At 55.5% G+C, this 20,178-nt stretch overlaps 1 protein-coding gene across 3 annotated transcripts; it reads right to left on the reverse strand.

Annotated features, from left to right (window-relative positions):
- Positions 1-6,548: 6,548 nt before the first annotated feature.
- KLHL36 (kelch like family member 36) lies at positions 6,549-19,897 on the reverse strand. Of its 3 annotated transcripts, none has more exons than XM_032853839.1 (5): positions 19,748-19,897; positions 17,115-17,193; positions 10,802-11,875; positions 9,093-9,250; positions 6,549-7,181 (listed from the first exon to the last, which is right to left on the reverse strand). In XM_032853839.1, the coding sequence occupies exons 2-5, from the start codon at positions 17,175-17,177 to the stop codon at positions 6,626-6,628; spliced, it is 1,851 nt and encodes a 616-aa protein (XP_032709730.1). In that variant the 5' UTR covers positions 17,178-17,193; positions 19,748-19,897; the 3' UTR covers positions 6,549-6,625. The 3 variants fall into 3 exon arrangements, with proteins under 3 accessions (XP_032709730.1, XP_032709731.1, XP_032709732.1); XM_032853840.1 differs by lacking the exon at positions 19,748-19,897 and adding an exon at positions 19,379-19,402; XM_032853841.1 differs by lacking the exon at positions 19,748-19,897 and adding an exon at positions 18,885-19,158.
- Positions 19,898-20,178: the final 281 nt, after the last annotated feature.

Here is a 20,178-nt window from a genome sequence, read left to right on the forward strand (position 1 = left end):
ATTCACATCTCATAAGACTGACCCCTTTAAAAGAGTCGAGTTCAATGGGTTTTCATGCATTCGGATCAGTGTGTCCCTACTGACCAGTGTTTGTGGGTCCTTGTCTCTCCACTGGCCATCGTGTCCCCAGACCCTGCAGTGGTGTCTGGCAGGCACAGTGCAGGAGCCTCGTGCCTTGAAGCGGAGCTGTTCGGGTGCTCGGAGAAGGTGATCTCAAGGATGAGAACAGGTCCTTGAGATGATGGCCCGGCCTTGGGTGATGGGTGGTGAGGACCTTGTCCGTGTGGGGCTCCAAAGAGATGGGCCTGCGCCCCCACTCTGCCCTCCACCCAGCCCCATACAGACTGCCCTTCTCCCCCCCACTGCTACTTCTGAGGCTGGGGACAACTAAGGGCCTCTCTGGTGAGCCCCTGAGGTCACAAGTGTGCACCCTGGGGGATTTGGGGACACAAAACCTCACAGGGAGACCGAATGGTGGTGATTCTCAGCAGCTGGAAGAGTTGCAAGAGGCCGGGCTGGCCGACCGGGGTTACAGCCCAGATCCAGCCGTGGCACGCGCCGGCTCCCCCTGCCACGGCGCTTCTGCCTGCGCCCGAGGTCTCTCGGACACGGAGGAGCTGGCTCCCACTCTCCTTCCTGGGGTCGACTTGCACGAACACCTCTGCTGCGGCAACTCACTGCCACTGTTCTAGCAACAGGTGTCCCCTCTGCTTCGCACCCCAAACCTGGACGGGGCGGCCTCGGCGAGCAGCAGAGATGCTCCCTGACGCTCCAGGCTGTTGCTCACCACCCTGGGGCCGCGGGCTCTGGGAGCCTCTGGCTGCCATGGGACAGAAGTGGGGGAAGGTCACCAAGTAGAGAACCAGAGAGCAAAGGGGCGGGAGGGGGGGGGGCCTGAGCGAGGGGGGCTGGAGGAACCCCGACTTGCAGTGAGCCTCCCGGAGCCCCACTTGACCCCGCTCACATGTGAGGCCCAGGGCAGAGCGGCCCCGCAGAGCCCAGTCACCCCTCAGATTTGTCCTCCAAGTAAATGCTTATTACTGTTCCCAGCCATGGCCCGGGAGTGGTTTCCTTCTCAGCTGTAGAGAAAGCTCCTGCCTTTCCCCCTCCCTGTCTCACTCCAGCTTCTGGGGACCACCTCCCCATGTAACTCACCGGCCTTGCCCGAAGTTCTGGCTTCCAGAAAACCCCAGACAAGACCGGCACAGAGCAGCTGGGTCTGGAAGGTCATTCAACTTAGGGTTTCGGTGACGTGACCCAAGCCTTGGAGTGCTCACCTGGAAAATGGGAAGAGCGCCAATTCCAACCCAAGATTCTAGAATCCCACCGAATTAGCATCTGGTGGCAGGGTCCTGTTTGGGGCAGCTCATTGGCTCAGAGGCAAATTCTGGTCCAGGCCCAGGGGCAATGGGCATGCCAGGGACCTCCCTCCCACGTCCTCCCAATGCTGAGTTACTAAAGGTACAGGGAAAAGGTGTCCCAACTCTGACTGGGCTTGTCCGCTGGGGCGGGGCGGGGGTGGGGAGGTTGTGAAACCCCTGGGGCGAGAGTGGGGCCACATTTTCTTCTTGGGCCCCAGCAGACGTGGAGCCAACTCTGTTCTTATAGAAATGTTACGCTATTTTTCTGATAAAGATAATAAACTGCTTGTCATAAGCTAGGTTTCCCTTGGTTTCTGTTTTTCTTCTCTAATCGAATCACCCCAACTGACAAATTTAAGCAAATAGCTTCATTTTAGGTCACAGGACTTCGTCCTGCAATCAAGGATTTGAATGAAATTCCTGGCAAAATATAGTAATTAGAAGCACAATGAAAGCAGCCTCAAAATGTCCCAGCCTCCCACAGCACTAAAAGGCAGTCTGGTTAATTTCCAAATTATATTTGGGCTTAACATGCAAAGGGTTCTTTTTCGTCCGGGCAGAAAAAACAGGCCTGAAGATCATTACAATAACCACACAAGACTAGGAATGTAATTATAAAATAAACCATACCCTAGCAGGCAAATCATTTTAATGTGTTTTGAGAACTGAATATTCTGTACGGAATTTAAAACAAAGAAAAAAAAAAAAACCAACGTGCAGAAAATTAATTAAAAAGAGATAAGACACAGAAAACCTTCGCATGTCATAAAATTACAAATACAAAAGCAACAGATTAAAACACACATACACACAATTACAGATTTTGGTAACATTAGTAGCCAGAACATACCCAACAAATTGCTTAATCATCAAATATCTTACTAATTTCGAAAGGAGGGGGCGGCGGGGACTGGTGGTAATGACTGACTTCAGTTGACCCCAAAGGATTTGAGTTTTCCTTCCATAGCAAGCAAACGTAAGAAGACGGCATCAGGTCCCTATGAGAAGCGGAGCTCCTTTTCTCAAAGAGAACGGACACGAAGGTTGATGCCCTCTGCCCCATTCCACCACATTCGTACACTCGTTTACCTCTTTTAACGAGGCAACGGAAAGACACAATTTCTTGAGACCCCAACACACCCCCAGAAACCGTAAATTCTATTCTTGTTCAAACAGAGCGGAATTCACCTCCAAGCTGAGGGCAGCCGTTCCATCAAGTGCAGAATGGTTCGCTGTTACAGAGTTGGCATTGAAAATGTCTTTAAGAGGGGTGGACAGGAGCCTGCGGGGACCCGGGCAAGCCCGGGGTTGAGCAATGACCCTTATGAGAAAGGCGACACGTGGGTCAGTCCTCAGGGATGGTTTCACCTCTGTGCACACTGCTGAGGTAGGAGCCTCGGGAGAAACAAAGAGGACCTTAGGGGAACGAGAGTGCCTTCTTGGCAAATCGGTGCCCTCTTGCTCACTTGGGGGCCTGAGGCGGTCACAGTCATAGGCCGGGCGGGGCCTGGCAGGGGAGACACGTGACCTTACAAAATTCAAGAGTTGTATCTGATCACAGCCACAGAGGAGAGGAAGATCCAAGACAAAGCCACTGGAGGTGGACGAGGCCCCGGCGCGGACCCCAGGGCACCTGCTGTTTAGTGCAAGCTCAAGGGGCTGGGGGCAGGGCGGGGGGTAACAGGAAGTGGAAAACCCCGGCAACAACCTAGAAAACTGTTATTAGCAAATGGTATCAAAAAGTATCAAAACATTTCAAAAAACTTTAAAAACTGCCAGGCTTGGCAGACGCGCAGGGCAGGATCTCCGAGGCCCAGTGGAGCTGGCCTACACTCCAGAGGTTTCCTCTGGAGGCCAGGACACGGCCCTCTCCCCTCCCCCTCTGAAGATGCCAAGGCTGGAACTGCCCGAGACTCCGGGGAAGCTCCGAGAGACAGAAGGCCCTCGAACTTCTCTGGCGGGTGCTGGGCTAAGCCACGGGCGGAGGCCAAGGCCGAGCAGGGTAAAGGGGAAGCTGGTAAGTGTACCCGGGGAGGGGGTGGAGGCCTCCGCTTCCCACACTGCTGCTAAGCGCTGGAAGGTCCCCTGGCTGAGGGGCCACCTACGTTGAACCACAGGTTAACTCTCCTGAGCTCACAGAGTGGGACCCTGGAGCTCAGGGGAGGGACGGGAGCCCCACTCACTTTGGCATTTGGGTCTCCACCCAAAACTGAACACCCCTGAGGCTGGCCCCTGGGCTTTCTACTAAGTCACTGGGAGGCCCCCTTTTCGGTGATTGTGTTTCAGAACACAATCACACACCCAGGTGTTCTGCTCAGATCAAGATCTGAAAGTCCTACCCTGCAGTCCTTCTAAAATGCTAAAATGTGACCACTTAACTAAAACGTTAAAAATCCCGAAGGAGCCAGAGCCGGAAGTACACGCAAGTCACTAACACAACCTCTATTTAAGCCGTAGGAAGACCACGGGCAGGAACCAGGAACTCTCCCGCCCTCTCTTCCCCTCCCTTCTAGAATGACATCTTCGTCTTAGGCAAACAGGGTTCCAGATTGGGTAAAGACCAAACAAACAGCTGATGTGAAGTGGAAACTCCAGTTCTTTAAAAGTGAGAACTCCCCCCAAAAAAACCTGTAGGAAAGCCCACTATGCTTATCTTGAAAGCTCAAAAGAAACGATTCCGGCCTTCTCAAAAGTCCTCAAAGGCAGCAGACAGTGCCGCTCCATTTCAAGAGGACGGTATACGAGAACCCGACCTCTGTCACCAGGCTTGGAAACCGTGTCACTGATTCTGCGGCTCAAATGGCCACCTGCTGGGCTGCAGTCCCGAGCTGACTGCCCGTCTGGGTTACGTAGCATTGTTCCCCATTCTCTGCTGGACAGCACCGCAGGGCCGCTGCCACCTTAACAACGTGGGACGCCAGCGACCTGTCATGGCTCCCACCACCGAGCAGGCCAGTGTCTGTGCAACTGCTGCCTCCTGGTCGTGAGGATCCTTTCCACGGACACCGACAGGCTCGACAACATTCTTAGCACAGGGAAACCACCACCAATCATGAGAAGCCAGTCCCCGGGAAGAAGCTTCTCAACCTTAACAATATTGGGGTCTAAACCATGCAAATGACAAACTGCCTTCAGGGTGGCAAGAGTGACAGCATGAAGGAGGAGATGCGAGACATTGTACGGAGTCCACAAGGCACAAGAGAATCTGAATAGTGACCAGCACTGCACCCTTGTCCGGGGACACGTCATGGTAGTCAGAAATAAAAGAGCTGGCTTGAGCTAAAAATGGGCGGCTCTCCTCTTCCCAAGGTCAAAGCCATCCTGCTCCCCCAAAGCACACATGGAATCTACATGCTCTTCCCCACCTGACCCTGGACTCTGGTTAAACCACCACCTCTTTGTTCATGACTGAGAACAGACCACGGGTCCCATGCCTTCTGTAGGGTCCTCTACTAGCAACATTTTTCCTGGAAGAGGAAGAGCGCAAGCTATCCAAAATTGGCAGAAGTTCTGCAAAACATGTTTGTGGAGGGCTGGACAAGGCATGAGACAAAAAAGGCTTTCGGGCTCAATGAAGTTTGGCAATGCTGGATTGATGGCAGGTTAACAGTTAACGTGGGACTTCTCAGAGCCTTTAATTCACTGAAGTATTGTGGAGCTCCAAGAAGACTGTACAGTTTGTTTTTGGTTTGATTGTTTGCATGCCTTGCAGAACCTCTCAACAGTCTGTAAGCCTCTGGGGACTTCCACGTGCACAGAGCTAGCTAAGTCAGCAGACCGCTCACCCCACTAACGACAGAGGGGACGGGTTTAGGTACTGAAGATTTCAGTGCCCAAGCCCCTCAAAATCACAGTAATCCTTCAAGGGGAAGGAAAGCAAGGACAGTAAAGAGATCATTTTTTTTTAAATAACTATGTTAACGGAGATTCAGAGTCTAGTACCAAGGTTAACAATAAATCTCGAGGTGTTCTCATCTCTGCAGTGAGATCTTTGCCAAGGCATGGATCGTGAACGCCTCCCTCGGCAAGTGCACTTCTCCTCCCCCATCCTTGTGCGCACAGGAGCTGGGGTGGGAGTCCCCAGCTCTCCTCCAAGGGCACACCCTGGCAGTGAGACCTGCAGGAGTCAGCGCGGGGTGGTCACACGTCCCAGGAGGTGCTCAACGCATATTAACAGCTTATATGGACGGAAGGAGCCGAGCCCCGCGGGGCAGTGATTGTAACCACCGCGCAGTGAATGAGGGAACAGCTAAGACTTGTTGCAGAATTTGCCCAGCAGCACAAAATGACCTAGCAGCGGACGGCTGAGTTTTGGCGATGGGGCGGGTACCTGACATCCTCCTTCAGGAGGAGAGGTGTGCTTGGCTCACTCACGGAGGGGCTGTCGAGGGCTTCCTGGAGCCAAGCCAGAGAAAACAACAGCAAATTCTAGGATGGCCACTTTTTCTTTCCTGAGAAATGAACAGATTTGGGGGGCTCAGTAATGTAACTTAAGAAGTGGGTTCTGGGGGGGGGAAAGAGCACAGATTACCAAAAAATGTAAGAGTTTCATGCTTTTTTTTTTTTTTTTTTCCAGTTTCTTGATTATCTAGACCCTTTTAGAATTCAGGAAGATTACCCATCAGGGGATGGGACTACTCAGAAACAAGAGTCACCAGCTCAGGAAATCCTGGCAGGAATGTCTCTCTGGTGAGAAGTCCCAGGTCCTGCCCTGTCGGGGTCTCTGAGTCCCCAGTCATTAACAAGAACACATTTGACATTGCCCGCGACCTGGTTATAGCTTCTGGGCACCCCCTGTACCCCTACTGCTGGTAGTTTTAGGATGATAATCCTGAGGCAGGGCCCAGGAATCCGTCTAACAGTTCAGCCAGGCTGAGGGACGCGTGGACTGGGGGTTCCGAACTGGCCCCACCACGGCCCCCAGTGTCATGGGCCAAGATTTCACGTCACCCCTGCCCCAGGTACCCTCGGGGGGATGGGGAGGGGCCCCCTCGGGGAGACTGCACGTGAGGGAAGAACGCCTACACAGAGATGAGGGGCTATTTCATGCCTGGGCCCAGGGTTAAGCAGTCAAGCAAGATAATATGTAAAATTATATAGAATATTTAATCGGTTACTGTGATACCATAGAAATACCAAGAATCATAAAAGTTTTTAAAAAAAAAAAAGGAAAGCTGCTAAGAAGTACATCATGGTTCCAGGACACTACGAAGTCGTTGCTGGTCTGGACGCTCCGGCGGGGCTGGTTGGGGGTTGGGGGCGGGTCACTGGCCCCGGTCCTGGTACCTCTTGCCCTTCCCCTTCTTCTTCTTGTCCTCCAGCCGCGGCTTGAGGGCGCACACGCAGGCCGACACGCCGGCGATGGCCTTGGGCAGGTCGGGGCCCTTGCCCCACTTGTCCTTCTCGCGGTCGTACACCTGCACGGTCTTGGAGAAGGCTGTGCTCTCCCAGCTGTAGCCGCCCAGGATGTAGATGCGGCCCTCCCACACGGCCACCCCCGACTCGCTGTTGGCCTGCAGCAGGGGCGCCACGCGGGTCCACTGGTTGCACTGCGGGCTGTAGGCCTCGACGCCCAGCACGTCGAAGCGCTCCATGGACTCGACGCTGTCGTCGCTGCCGCCGATGGAGTAGATGGTGTCACCCAGGCTGCACATGCTGTGCCAGCCGCGCGCCGTGGTCATGGGCCGCCGCTCCTCCCACACGTCCGTCCGGTGGTCGTAACACAGCAGGTTCTTGCGGTACGGGCCGATCTGGTAGTCGTGGCCCCCGGAGATGTACACAAAGTCCTTGTAGATGGTGCCCGCGTGGCCATAGGTGAACCTGTGGAGGGATGGGGCAGGGGGGTGGGCAGAGACAGAGGGGGCTCAGCGCTGCGCCCGGGCTGGGCCTCCTGGCGCCAGGCCTGCGCTCTTCTCCTCTGCAAAAGTGGGACGACCCGCTCTCTGGGGAAGAGGGGGGCGGTGGGGACCTGAGGGGACCACGCAGGGAGCAGGCAGCCCGTGCCCGCCTCACAGATGACAGCTGTCACTAGCAAGGTGGGGCCAAGCCAGGCAGAGAAACAGGCGTGGGGCCCGGCACCCAGGCCGCCTGGGCTCTGCCTCATGCTCCGCTTCCCCCAGGGCAGGAGTGGGGAGAATTACAAGGCTGCTCCTTCCGGAAAACCATGAGGCCATGCGATCAAGGCACACACAGGCCCCTGATCAAATGGGAACCAAAGTACAATTCAACTCTGACATTCCGGGAACGACTGGAGGGACAGCCAAACACCCAAGGGGCTCGCGGTAAGGGTGGGACGGACGGGCGGAGCACAAGAGATTCTCTGTGTGACATGTGTCCCCACACTTCTGTCCCGAGCCACAGAACGTACAACACAGACTGGACCATGAGCCCTCACTCGGGGCAGCCCCCCCAAGTAGTGTGGCCCCTCAGGGCTATAGCAAATGTAGCTGGCTACTTCAGGATGTCACCAATAGGGGGAGTACGCTCCAAGGGGAGAGTCGATGGGAACAATCTGTACCTTCTGCTCAATTTTCGATTTTCTCGAAAAAATGCAGTTCAGGTAAAAACCAAAAAGTAAAGAACAAAACCTAAGTGCAAACGCAGGTGATAGGAGAAGGGGAGGAGACTGAGGAGAGTGGCTGCGTGGAGGCAGGGGGCTGCGGGAGGGGAGCGGCTGGGAGGGCAGCCCTGGGCAGGTCTCGGGACGGGCGGTGGGTTCACGGAGGTCCTGTTACACGCACACACCAATGATCATGGCATCGCGGGCTACATTTCCTCCAACCTCGTACAGCTCAGGCCCGTTTAGAAAGAAAAAAAACAAGTGGTTGTAGCGTTTAGGTACATAAGTCACACCAGCCGGCCCAGAGAAAGGGACAGCAGCAGACGCTCTTAACCACTAACGCGAAGCCTCACTTCTCCATCTGTGAAATGGGGTGATAAAAAACAGTACCTAAACCTAGGGAGGCCAGAAGTTGTGGTCTGCCTACAACACGGTTGGTATTCACTCTTAACCTTCCCTGCTCACTGCCACCTTGGTTTGGATGACAAATTACGTGGGCGCTCGCGTGCCCTTCTAGCTCCCGGGGACCCGGGCAAGGTGGCGGCCCGTGACCCACAGCAAGTCTGTTCACAGAGTGAGCCTGCAGGTTCAGTTACAAGGAGCAGCTAAGACCAGCGCAAGCACCCTCTGCTGGACCCGTGATGAGGACCAGCGCTGATCCGTGCAGACCTCGGCGCGGGCGACAGAGAAGGAGCCCCAAGCCCCAGGGCACTCCCCGATGTCGGTGCCATGTGTAGGGGGTTCTCGCCCTGACAGCCCTGTGGGGCAGGTGTGAACATGCCCGCTGTACAGATGAAGCAGGAAAGACCCAGGTGAGGACACTTACTCGTGTCACACATCTGTCACCTCTCAGAACCCAAGCCCACACTCGGGGACGTTCCTCGGGAAAGCCCTCACTATCTGAACTTGATACCCTCTCCCCGAAATTCCAGAAGCGAACAGACTCGGACACGGAGGGAGAGCCGCCTGATCAGCAGAGCTGACCCCTGCACCTGGATGGTCAGAATCCAGAGCCCTGACTGGTCACCGACATGCCCTCTATCCCCACGTTCTGCTCACAGTTATTTATAAGCCCGGAGATTTTTTTCTGGAGTCAGAGATCAAAATATCTAGAAAACAAGGTGGACCAAGTCATCCCCATTTGAGGAGACCACCACAGAGCCCCCCATCACCTGGGCAAGCCAGCCACGTAGGACCAGGAGTCGGTCTTGGGGCTGTAAGTCTCCACTGAAGAAAGAGCTCCATTCTCATTCCGGCCACCGACGGCCACCAGCATGTCTTCAATGGAGGCCAGGTAGAAATCCACGCGGCGCTGGTTCATGGAGGCCACCTGCGGAGGGGGGACACCTGTACCTTCCCTTGCCCGGACACGGATGACATCAACAGTGAGCACTGAGTTCCCAAACGTTCTATGGAACACACAGCCCAGGAGGGTCAAGCGGTGGCCAAGTGTGTTTGGGAGAAGGAAGATGAACTTGAAGCCTGGGGAGGCTCTTGAGAGGGACTTCTCAGAGCTCCCAGGAACCCGGAGGCACTGCAAGTCCCCAAGGAGGGGATGGAGAACACAGTTCTCCTAACTCGTCTGGCCACATGGCTGACCTCGTGGACTTGAGTTCCAGGGAAAACCCAGTTTCATCTTTCCTTTTACTCTTCCCCACATCAGATACTTTTCAAATTAATGCTGAGTGCTAGTGTGTTAACAGTAATCAATGGGAAACTATAAAGCAGAAGACCCAATTTTTTTTTTTTTTTTTTAAATAACGCAGGCACAACACAGAAATGAACACAGTCCCGGAGGAGATCATGCCTTCAGGCTGTCCCGCTACAAAGCTTCTAAGCGCAGGCTCCAGAGCTGGGAGCCACTTTCTAGCTTGGGAGGGGGTGGGTTTCAGATTTTTTTTTTTTTTTTTGAAAATAAAACAGAAAGGTCATCGGAGTCCATTCTGAGTTTTGTGCCCAGAAAACAAAACAAAACAAAAAAGCCCACCAAGTTAAATAAAAACACTGAGGTGTGGGTAGAAAGACAGACTGACTTTCTAGGGTGGTGGCCTGCGGTGGTGTTTGGGAGAGAAGGGCCCACCTCCCCTGTGCCAGGTGCTTGCCAACCGCCCTGAGCGCCAGCCAGCCTCAGAGCTTAGAAGGACAATGCCCTCCCACCCCGTCTCCAGAGGCAGAAGCAGAAATCCACAGGGCAAGGACCAGTCTGAAATCCACAGCTCTGACTTAGCAAGCCGGGGGGTGAACTCAGGTCTTCGGCCAACGCCCACATGTCCCAGATGTGTCACACCTGCTGGCAGGCATGAACCCTGGTGGCCGCCCTCAAGGAGCTCCAAACCCTTCCCAAGGAGGGGAGCTCCAGGGAGACTCTGAGACGGGGGAATGGGGTCTGAACTCCGAATCAAACCTCTAGACTGACACTGCCTGGAATGGCTGCCGCTAGCCTCGTGTGGCCGTTTCCTCTTGGACATAAATCAGTTAAAAGGAAATAAACAGAGAACTCGGTGTTTCAGTCCCACTGGCCACATTCTGAGCGCTCGATCGCCACATGTGGCTGGGCGCTAGGTTATGGGCTGGCATGGGCCGGGAGTGCTTCTGCAGCCCCAGAACATTGTACCAAGCAAGCTCCGCTCCAGATGCTGACCGAGCCTGTAGACAGCGGCCGACCGGCGCTCGTGAGCCCCGTGCAGGGTGTGGGCGTGGGGAAGCATGGGAACCATGGGTGCTTGTCCCTTGATCGTCAGGCCCTGTTCCCAAGCAGGACGGCGGGCCAGGCCTGGGGGTGGTGGTAAGGGGAGGGGCGGGGGCGGGGGGGGGCAGTCAAGGCTAGGTTAAGCGACCGAAAGTCATCAAGAGTAAAGAAGTAATCCGGCTTTAATCTCACCTTGATCCACTGTTTACAGCGGGGGTCATACCTATAAAGAAGATTGGACGCCGCGTCCCCTCCATTGTCCCGGGAGAAGCTGCCGCCGGCGATGAAGATGAACCCCCCCAGCACGGCGACGCAGTGGTGGCTCCGCCGGGCCGGCAGGGGCGTCTCCTTGACCCACTGCTCGCTGGCGGCGTCCAGGTAGCAGGTGTCGTCGCTGAGCTCCAGACAGCGCTCGGACACCTCGCCGCCCACGAACAGCAGCCGCTCCTGGTTGGTGCGCAGCGCCGTGCGCTTCGTCTGCAGCACGGGCTGGGCCGCCAGGCTGTTGTGATAGCGCACCGCCTCCTCGATGAAGCCCTCGCAGTTGGCCTCCCGCGGCAGCAGCGAGCACACGGCCGGCTTGACGCGGTGCAGCAGGTCGTTCTTGGGGATGAGCGGGAAGTGGATGTTCTCCAGCACCTGGAAGGCGTAGGCCTCGCGCTCGGGCCGCTGCGTGAGCCACTGCAGGGCGGCCCGCAGCAGGTCGTGCTCGCACTCGCGCTGCACCTCGCTGCTGCCCAGGTAGGCGCACAGCTTCTGCACGGACACGTTCTGCAGGAAGTCGGGCGTGAAGGACAGCGTGCCGAAGCGGCGCAGGATGAAGCCGTCGACGAAGGCGTCCAGCCGCCGGAGGCTGTAGATGGAGGCCAGCTCCTGCAGGTAGAGGTAGTTCTCCTCGCTCACCTCCTGCTCCAGGTACTCGCAGCAGAAGTCCACCACCGTCCAGATCTGCAGCAGGTGCGCCGTCTCCAGGATGTAGTCGATGTTGCCGCCGTCCAGCGCCAGCTCCCCGCCGTACAGGAAGTCCACCACGGCCTTGAGCCCTATGTACGAGGCGCCGACGAGCTCCACCTCCTTCTGGAAGGCCTCGCGCATGCCGATGGTGAACATGGAGTTGAAGTAGTCGCTGCACACGGCCAGCAGGTTGCGGTGGGCCGGCACGCGCTGCTCGTCCGCCACCAGGACGATGTCACAGAAGAGCCCGCGGAGACGCTGCTCGTTGAGCCGCTGCAGCACCGTGCTCGGGTGCTCGGCCCAGCGGTACACCTGCGGTGGAGGGCACGGCTCAGGGGTCGGCTCACCGCGGGGTGGGGGCGGGGGGAGCACGCCAAGCCCTCCCCCGCTGCACCCCTGCTCCCCGCCAAGGGGTCCCGGGGGCCGTCTGGTACCCCACGACCAGCACTTACGTACAGCACAGTGAAAGAGAACAGGAACGGCAGGTCAGAGAGCCTGCAGGAAATAAGGGTGTTTCTGTGTGTGTGTGTGTGTGTGTGTGTGTGTGCGCGCGCACACGCGCGCTGCACCTTTCCTTCTTTCTTTTCAAACGCAAGTCCTAAAGGGGCGGCTAGCTCGCTCAGTCGGAGGAGCTGGAGACTCTTGATCTCAGGTTTGGGGGTTCAAGTCCCAGGTTGGGTGTAGAGAGAACTTAAAAATAAAATCTTTTTTAAAAAAATGTGGTATATCAGGGCGCCTGGGCGGCTCACTGGGTTAAGCCTCTGCTTTCGGCTCAGGTCGTGATCCCAAGGTCCTGGGATCGAGCCCCGCATCGAGCTCTCTCCTCAGCGGGGAGCCTGCTTCCTCCTCTCTCTGCCTGCCTCTGCCTACTTTTGATCTCTCGGTCAGATAGGTAAATAACTAAATAAATAAATAAAATCTTTAAAATAAAAAAGTGGTATATCAAGTGCAGTTCCTAAAAACTGACTAGCATTCTCTTCCTTCCTACTTTCTTTCATTATATATACAATTCTGAAAAACTTACTTTCTCTTAGTCTCTCATCCTTCCTCTCTTCTTTCTAAATAGAATTCCTGGAACATTTCTTTCTTTTCTCCCTGCCCCCCTTCTTTCTTACTGTGGGTCCTGAACGAACAGGTGTCAAACCTGCTGTCCTTTAAGGAGGACACGTAATGGAACAGCACCGGGTATTATGTAAGACTGATAAATCACAGACCTGTGCCTCTGCAACCAATGATACATGTTAATTTAAAAAAGGAAGAAGAAAAAAAACCTGCTGTCCTATCAGAAAGGTGAAGTGGCTCAGAGCAGCCTAGTCTACACTCGGACAGAATCTGGGTTTGAATCCCAGCTCTGCTACTCACTAGCTTGTGGTCTTGGGAAACCACAGTAGCTTCTCGGTCTCCACTTCCCAGTGTCACGAGTGAGATAAGGGCACTTCGCAGTCAGGAATGGGGAGTTCAGGAGACACACTGTGGCACGGAGCTGCTTCCAGGACAGCTGGAGCGCCCACCAAGGCCTCACACCCAGACAAAGACTGCTCTCGCTCTCTCTCTCTCTATTAAAAAGTGCTTAGCACCCAGCCATGCTTCAGGGACATCACCCACCCCCCCCCACCCCCGCCTCCACTTCTACTGATGATCCAGGGATGTGTCCGGTCCCAGAGACTCTGCAATGCTTCCAGAATAAGGAGCTCTGGGGCTCCTCCTTTCAGACACACGGCTTCACTAGTCGTCACCCAGACTAAAAGAGAGGAATCATGAAATATGCAGGAGCATGGTCTTCTCCCAGGGCAGGGCTTAGATGTGTCCCACGCTGTGCTCTCGCTCATTCAAGGGTCATAATGACCCTTCAAAGGAAGGGCTGTTATCATGCCCATTTCCCAGATGAGGAAAACTGAGGCTCGGAGAGACAAGGAAACTTGCCCAAAGCCCCACAGTGACTGAGTGGCACAGCTGGGATTTCAAACTAGGTCTGATTCGAGAGCCCAAACTTTTCATCATCACACAGAGGCAGAATTAACAAAATAATTAATATGAACAATTAAATGGATTAATTCTAGCAATTCCGGTTGGGAGACATGGACTGAGTGCTATGGTCCTGCCATGTGCTTTGGAGGAGGCAAAGACTGTCAGACCGAGACAGCAGCTCCTCCACCCTTGGAAGACCAGTGAGGCTCCGGGCATTCAGGATCTGCCTGCAGCTTGCTTTGTCGACCTTGGAACAATCACGAAATTCTGCACAGGGAGACGGAGGCCGTCCAAACACATCCGCGAGGTCACCGGCCTGTTTGAGGGTGCCTGAGGCAAGGGCTGGCTGGGCTCTAAGCCTGCAAGGGGAAGCGGGTGTGGACGAGGGAAGAGGGGCTGAGGGCTCCCCAAGTTCCTGCAGGTCCCCTATCAAGCCACGCCCTATCACATGGGTCTCATCTCCTTCTTTGCCTCCTGCCTCCCACGCATCTGTGACTGCAGTACTTTCCTTCCCTCCGGTCCCCGCGTGGTCCAGCCACTTCCCACACCAACCACCCCATCTAGATCACAGGCGTGGGCCACGTTCTCACACTCCGCTGAGGACACCAGACCCATATTGCCCAAAGCTTCTTTCCCTTCCAAGTGCCAAGAGCCAGGCTCTATGGCTGTTACATTACAGAGCAGTTTCTCCGAGGTCCCACACACGGTCTCTTAGTCTATTCTGGTGACTGGCAGAGACGGTGCACCAGGCTGGGCTGGTTTAGGCTTTTTTTTTTTTTTTAAGATTTTATTTATTTATTTGACAGACAGAGATCACAAGTAGGCAGAGAGGCAGGCAGAGAGAGAGGGGGAAGCAGGCTCCCTGCCAAGCAGAGAGCCCGATGTGGGGCTCGATCCCAGGACCCTGGGATCATGACCTGAGCCGAAGGCAGAGGCTTAACCCACTGAGCCACCCAGGCGCCCCTGGTTTGGGCTTCTAATGAAGCAGAAAGGGCCTGGGCTCCACCACATCCTGGCTTGGGGGCCCCTCTTGGGCATGCCCTCGAGGAAGGAAGGATAAAGGCACCATGGCAGCGCAGGCTAACTCGTGACGGCAAAGGCTCCAAATCCAGAGAAGTGAGGAGCATCGAGTGGGCGGGCTGCCCAGTCTCTAAGCTGGTGGGGATGAGGAACCACCACACTTAAATGGGTATACACAGGACCCCCATCTGCAGTGTAAAAAGAGAAACAGCCCCCCGAGGGGCGGGGGGTGGGGACAGATGACAGCTGCTGAGGGGACCATCTGCTCCCGGGAGCAGGGAGAAGGGCAGCCCCTCTTTCCAAAACTGGGTCTCCATGCTAAGTAGGCACGCTCCACTCTTCACCTGGGTCTCAACTACAACCCCCCGTTTCTGGTCATTTTCATGCAGCTGCAGAGATGAAAACTTTGGGGGGAAAAAAAAACAGACAAACGTGACTTCCCAATTTTAAAGGGACAGTAGTAACAGTCTTGCAGCATTTTCTGTAATTTGGAAGGCCCAACTCCTACATTCGTTGATGGTATTTAATCCTGTTCATTCATTTATTTCCTATTTTAGTGCCTTCCTTAGAGGCGGGTGAAGGAACACAGCCACTCAGTAGCAAACCCAGCCAGAATGCTAGGAAGGGGTATTTCATATTAAAAAAAAAAAAAAAAAAAATCACCATTAAAATGGATGAAGACATTTCAGAGCAGATAAATGAACAGTGGCTGTCACAGAAGGGAAGACGATAGCACCCTGGGAAGGAACCACCTCCCAGTACACCACACAGCAACCCTCGGAAGCAGACTAACCAGTGAAAGGAGCCAGGCACATGGGCGTACCGACCCCCCTTGGTCCCATTTACATTAAGTTCAAGGGCAGACAAAACTCCAGTCCTGGAAGCTGGAGACTGGGACAGGTGCTGACTACACTGATGTGTTTAACGTCTGGAAAACTGAGGATACACTTACCATCTGGGCTCTTTCTTTAATACAAAAAGTTAGAAGCTTAAATACCATCTAACCAAGGGATAGGTTCAGACAGAAACAAACTCAGGATGTGGCTTTAAGGGACAAAGACTTCTAGCCCTATCACACTGAGAAAGCTACCCTGTCTCGGTGGCCAGGGTCTGAAACAAAGCCTCTTTGAAACAGCCTCGAGACCGCTCTGGGTTTTCACAGCGGATAAAGCCAGGCTTGGCAAGCGCCTTCCCGGGAACTCGCACAGAAATAGGAGCCCACTTCTCTGGAGAACCAACTTCTCCTGAAAATTACACTCCGGTTTCCTATCATGCACAGCTGCACAAACTCTGCCCCTTTTTTTCCCCCTCAAGTCTAAAGGCTGCTAACAACTCTCTTTGTAAAATGCTGTTCCTTAACCTTTTTTCCAATCTTGTAAGATTATTTTTCCTAATAGTTCCCGTGCAATTTAAAGACCACATATATTCTGCATATGTGTGTGTGAACCGTATGCATAGCTGTGCTCTAATCACACACACACAAAAAAGTAGGATCCTTTCTGCACCTCCAAGGACCAATTTTGGCCCCTTGGGAGCAATGGCGGCTGCAGTGAAAATGCGTGATCTGGGGGCACCTGGGTGGCTCAGCTGGTTAAACGACCGCCTTCGGCTCAGGTCATGATTCCAGGGTTCTGGAATCGAGCCCCACACTGGGCTCCCCACTCAGTGGGGAAGCCTGTTTCTCCCTCTCCCCTGCTTGTGCATACTCTCTCACTGTCAAATAAATAAGTAAAATCTCTTAAAAAAAAAAAAAAAAGGAAAATGCATGATCTAAGGTAACCATAGCATTTATTAATCTCCAAGAGAACCACTGTCAGAGAAAAATAGGGTGTTGTCAATATTTATAGAGGGACAGGTATAAACAGAGACTGCCTTGCAAACCAATCCCCCAATCCTTACATCTAGTACTTTGGGGGACAGGGGCTGCTCCGAGCCGTCTGAAGAGTCTACTGATGGTATAGATTCCCAGGTCCTACTCTCAGATTTTAATTTAGCCAGTTAGGGATGGAGTGGGGCATATGCATTTCTAATTCCATACCTTTCCCCTCACCATCTCCCGGGGTGATCCTGATATGGCCAGTACGACACTGTTTGGTAGCCCGCCCTGGGGAACCCACCCTCACTTGCTCGTAGGGTCCCAGCAAGTCACGACTGGGGAAAGATTCTGGGCCCTTAACAGCCAGGTAGGCAACGTGTTGCCCCCACCATGAGGTGGGTGACTGGCTTGTCAATGGATGTGTCCTTGGGAGTTTTCTGAGCCCCATGTGGGGACAAACATCCCGCGGCTTTTCTTCCGTCCCAGCCACGTATTCAAGTTGAGGCAAAGAACTAACGGGTCAAGGTATAGTTCTAATGTCCCCCCCCCCCACCCCTACCCCTACCTCTCTGAGTTTAGGGCACATTTTCCATTCCGTGTCCCTGCTACCTCCCCCGATTCATCATTAAGGAGATTACCACCACCCCCAAGAAGGAACAGAAAATCAGTCTATCAGGCACAAACTCATCAGAAAAACACCATACTGCTAAGGCGACCTGAGCCCGCAGCGAGCACCCACTCACAGACCTTGGAGGACTCGCTGATCTTGTAGGGCCGTGACACTCGCGTCTGCCGGCTTCCCTCCATCATAGAAGAGACCGCAGCCCTGGAACGAGAACAGGATCTCTGAGCCTCGGAGACCAAACCCTAGGTCATTCATTAATCACAGCTCTGCTGGCGGACCTCAGTGACAGCCAGGGTGCGGTCACAGGAGGAAAGAGGGAGAGAAGACCGTATACTGTCAAGAGCTCTCGGACATGGAGTTGGAAAAAATCAGGTTAGAATGAGGAGCAGATGGAGCATCTAACCTTGTTCATTTATAAACTAAAACCTGACGTCGCGTCTTTTAGGCCTTGTCCCACAAATATCTGCTGGATCGGGAGGAAGCCTTCTTCTTGGAAGACTTGGACTGGATCCAAATTATAATGACAATAGTTAGTTACCATTTCAAAGCCTGGACTGGGACCCAGGAACTTGGCTAAGGGATGTATGTGTGTGATCTCATTTGAGCCCAACTACGCTAAGGTCACATCCCCGTTCACAGGTGAGGACACTGGGCTCCAGGTCACAAAGCTGGTAAACGGCGGGGAATCCAACCTAAGCCCATCCAGCTTCAAAGTGGGCAGTCGTGCGCCCTTTACCCACAAGCTCTGCTCACTGTGGCCCAGGGTTCGGGAGTCTCTTACTTTTAAAATATCACAGCGAAGGCCAGGCTGTGATGCAGTGATGACAGCCACAAAAGAAATACAGTCACATTCTAGACACAGGGGTTTTCCTACAAGTGCACTCCTAGGTCTTCACTGATTTAATGGCCCCAAAACCCTCAGGAAGCCAGAACTATTATTCTGTTTATGGAGGAGAAAGCTGATAGCGATATGGTCACTTGCCCAGCGTCACACAGTCAGGAAGGAGCAGCGGGGTGGGACTACAACCCAGGGAGGCGTCCTTGCTCTCAACCCCCAAGCTACCTTGCCTGTCCATTAAAAAAAAAAAAAAAAAGTGGGGTGCCTGGGTGGCTCAGGGTGTTAAAGCCTCTGCCTTTAGCTCAGGTCACGGTCCCAGGGTCCTGGGATTGGCATCGGGCCCTCTGCTCAGCACGGAGCCTGCTTCCCCCCCTCTCTCTGCCTATGATTTCTCTGTCACATAAATAAAATCTTTAAAAAAAAAACATGCCTACAGGCAGTACGTCCTGCCTAGAAGGTCCAGTATAACATTGAACAGTTACATTCACCTCTCTAGACCTCATAATCATCTCTATGGGATGGGCTGGAGTATCAGGCAACATGGGAGTTTCTTCCCCCTTCGAAATGCCGACTAATTCACTAATAATAGCACAGAGCCAGGCTTTGGGGGACGGGGGTGGGGGTGTAGGAGCACAGAGGAAGGACTACACCAGCTACATGGGCACAAGTTACAGACTGGGTTTAAGAAGGAATTTTTTCCCCCTTTTCTCTGAGTTACAAAGAGTCCATTTGTTACCTACTGAACAAACAGCCCTGCCTAATAAAACAATGTCACAAGAAGCAAGCACTATGTCAAGATAATGGGAGTCACACCGAGGTGGGGGGGGCGGCTCCAGCATTCCCAAGGGAGTAACCTGGGGCACAGTGCATCCTGTCCAGCTCCCTGGGGAAAGGAAAGGGCAACTAGATTTTTCTTGACAAACTTGCAACTTTGTGACAAAGGCCAGCTGTAGCACCCCGGTCCCTTCTGACCTAACGGCCTGGGGGCTGCTAAGGGGTTCAGGAGGGAAGGGCAGGAAGCCAATATTCACACAGTGCCTGCTGGCCGTTCTACCTTCACTCTCTGAGACAGGTGCGCGATCACCGCAGACGCCCGGGCTCAGGTGCTAGAGAGGCCCGCCCAAGGTCACACCCCAGAAAGCAGCAGGTCCCTCTCTCCCCACCACCCCTGCAGCCATCCAGGGCTCAGGTTCCCTCTCTGCGATGAAAGCTTTCGTTTCTAGGCCAAGATTTCTTGGGAGAGTTTCCCCTGCTGGAGGCTCCCTTTTGTCTCGGGGCAAGCGGTTCGCGGCCAACGCGCGCAGGAGCGCAGGGTGTCAGCCGCCTCCCGTGCTTCCCGGAGGCAGACGAAGGGGTCAAGGCCATCCACAGGGGCAGGGGCGATCCCCGGTTCCGCGTTAAAAGGTCTTTGAGTAAACACGGGAACAGAGGCGACATCCGGACGGAGGGTCCCCGGGGAGCCTGCTCTGCGAGCCGCTTCCCGGCTTCTAGCCTGAACCGGCCGACCCCAGCGATCGGGAAACGGACTCGGACGCCGCAGCGACTCACCAGCCCCGGGTCTCGCGGCGCCGCGGCCGCTCGCCCGCACCCGCGCCCGCACCCCCCGGCCGAACTGTCGGCACAACGGCCGCCGGGCAGGCTCGAGCCGGCGGCGAGGCGGCGGAGGGAGGCGCAGTCGGATCGCGGCCCGGCCGGCGCCCGCGGCAGGACGCGGGGACACTCACCTGGGCCGCGCGGGCCGGGCCGAGCAGGCCGCACCTGTCTCACCTGCGGTTCCCCCTCCCGCCGCGTCCCCCGGCGCCCAGGGACGCCCGGAGGGAGAGGGGGCGGCGCGGCCGGGGCTCCCCGCTCGCCAGGATGGGCGCCCCCCGCCCAGTCCTCCGACCCCCCGACCCCCCGACGCGCGCCGAGGCCCACCTGGAGGGCGCGCTACGGGAGCGGCGCGGGGACCCCTGGCGGCGGCGGGACCGGGCGGGCGCGGCGGCGGGGCCGGGTCGCGGGAGTCCTGGGGCCGGCGGGCTGCGCAGCCATGGCTCCGCCAGGAAGTGCGAGGCCGAGGGCGGAGGCGGCGCGCGCGGCCAATGGCGGCGGCCGCGAGGAGGTGGGCTCAGGCGGCGGCGAGGCGGGGCCTGCGCCCAGGAAGGGGAGGGGGGCGGCGCGCAGGGGGAGCGGGCGGCGCGCGGGGCCCCGGCTAGGGGCGGTGCGTGGGCGCTGGCGGGAGGGGGTCAGCGCGCGGGGTCGGTGGTGGCGGCGCCCGCCGTCGGCCGCAGGCCCTCGTCTCCGCCCTCGCTCCCGCTCGCACCTGGGAACGCCCGCTGGGGTCCGCCACGGTCCCCGGCGCAGCCCCG

The sequence above is a fragment of the Lontra canadensis genome, unplaced genomic scaffold (genome assembly GCF_010015895.1).
Source record: "Lontra canadensis isolate GAN:19392208 unplaced genomic scaffold, GSC_riverotter_1.0 scaffold8, whole genome shotgun sequence".
In the NCBI taxonomy this organism is placed as follows: Eukaryota; Metazoa; Chordata; class Mammalia; order Carnivora; family Mustelidae; genus Lontra; species Lontra canadensis.

Excerpts from the sequence above, each read along its gene's own strand:
- KLHL36 (XM_032853839.1), bottom strand. The coding sequence starts at position 17,177 with ATGATGGAGGGAAGCCGGCAGACGCGAGTGTCACGGCCCTACAAGATC. Across the intron at positions 11,876-17,114 it reads AGATCAGCGAGTCCTCCAAG|GTGTACCGCTGGGCCGAGCA; the intron begins GTCTGTGAGTGG and ends CCTCCACCGCAG. Across the intron at positions 7,182-9,092 it reads TACGTGGCTGGCTTGCCCAG|GTTCACCTATGGCCACGCGG; the intron begins GTGATGGGGGGC and ends ATCCCTCCACAG.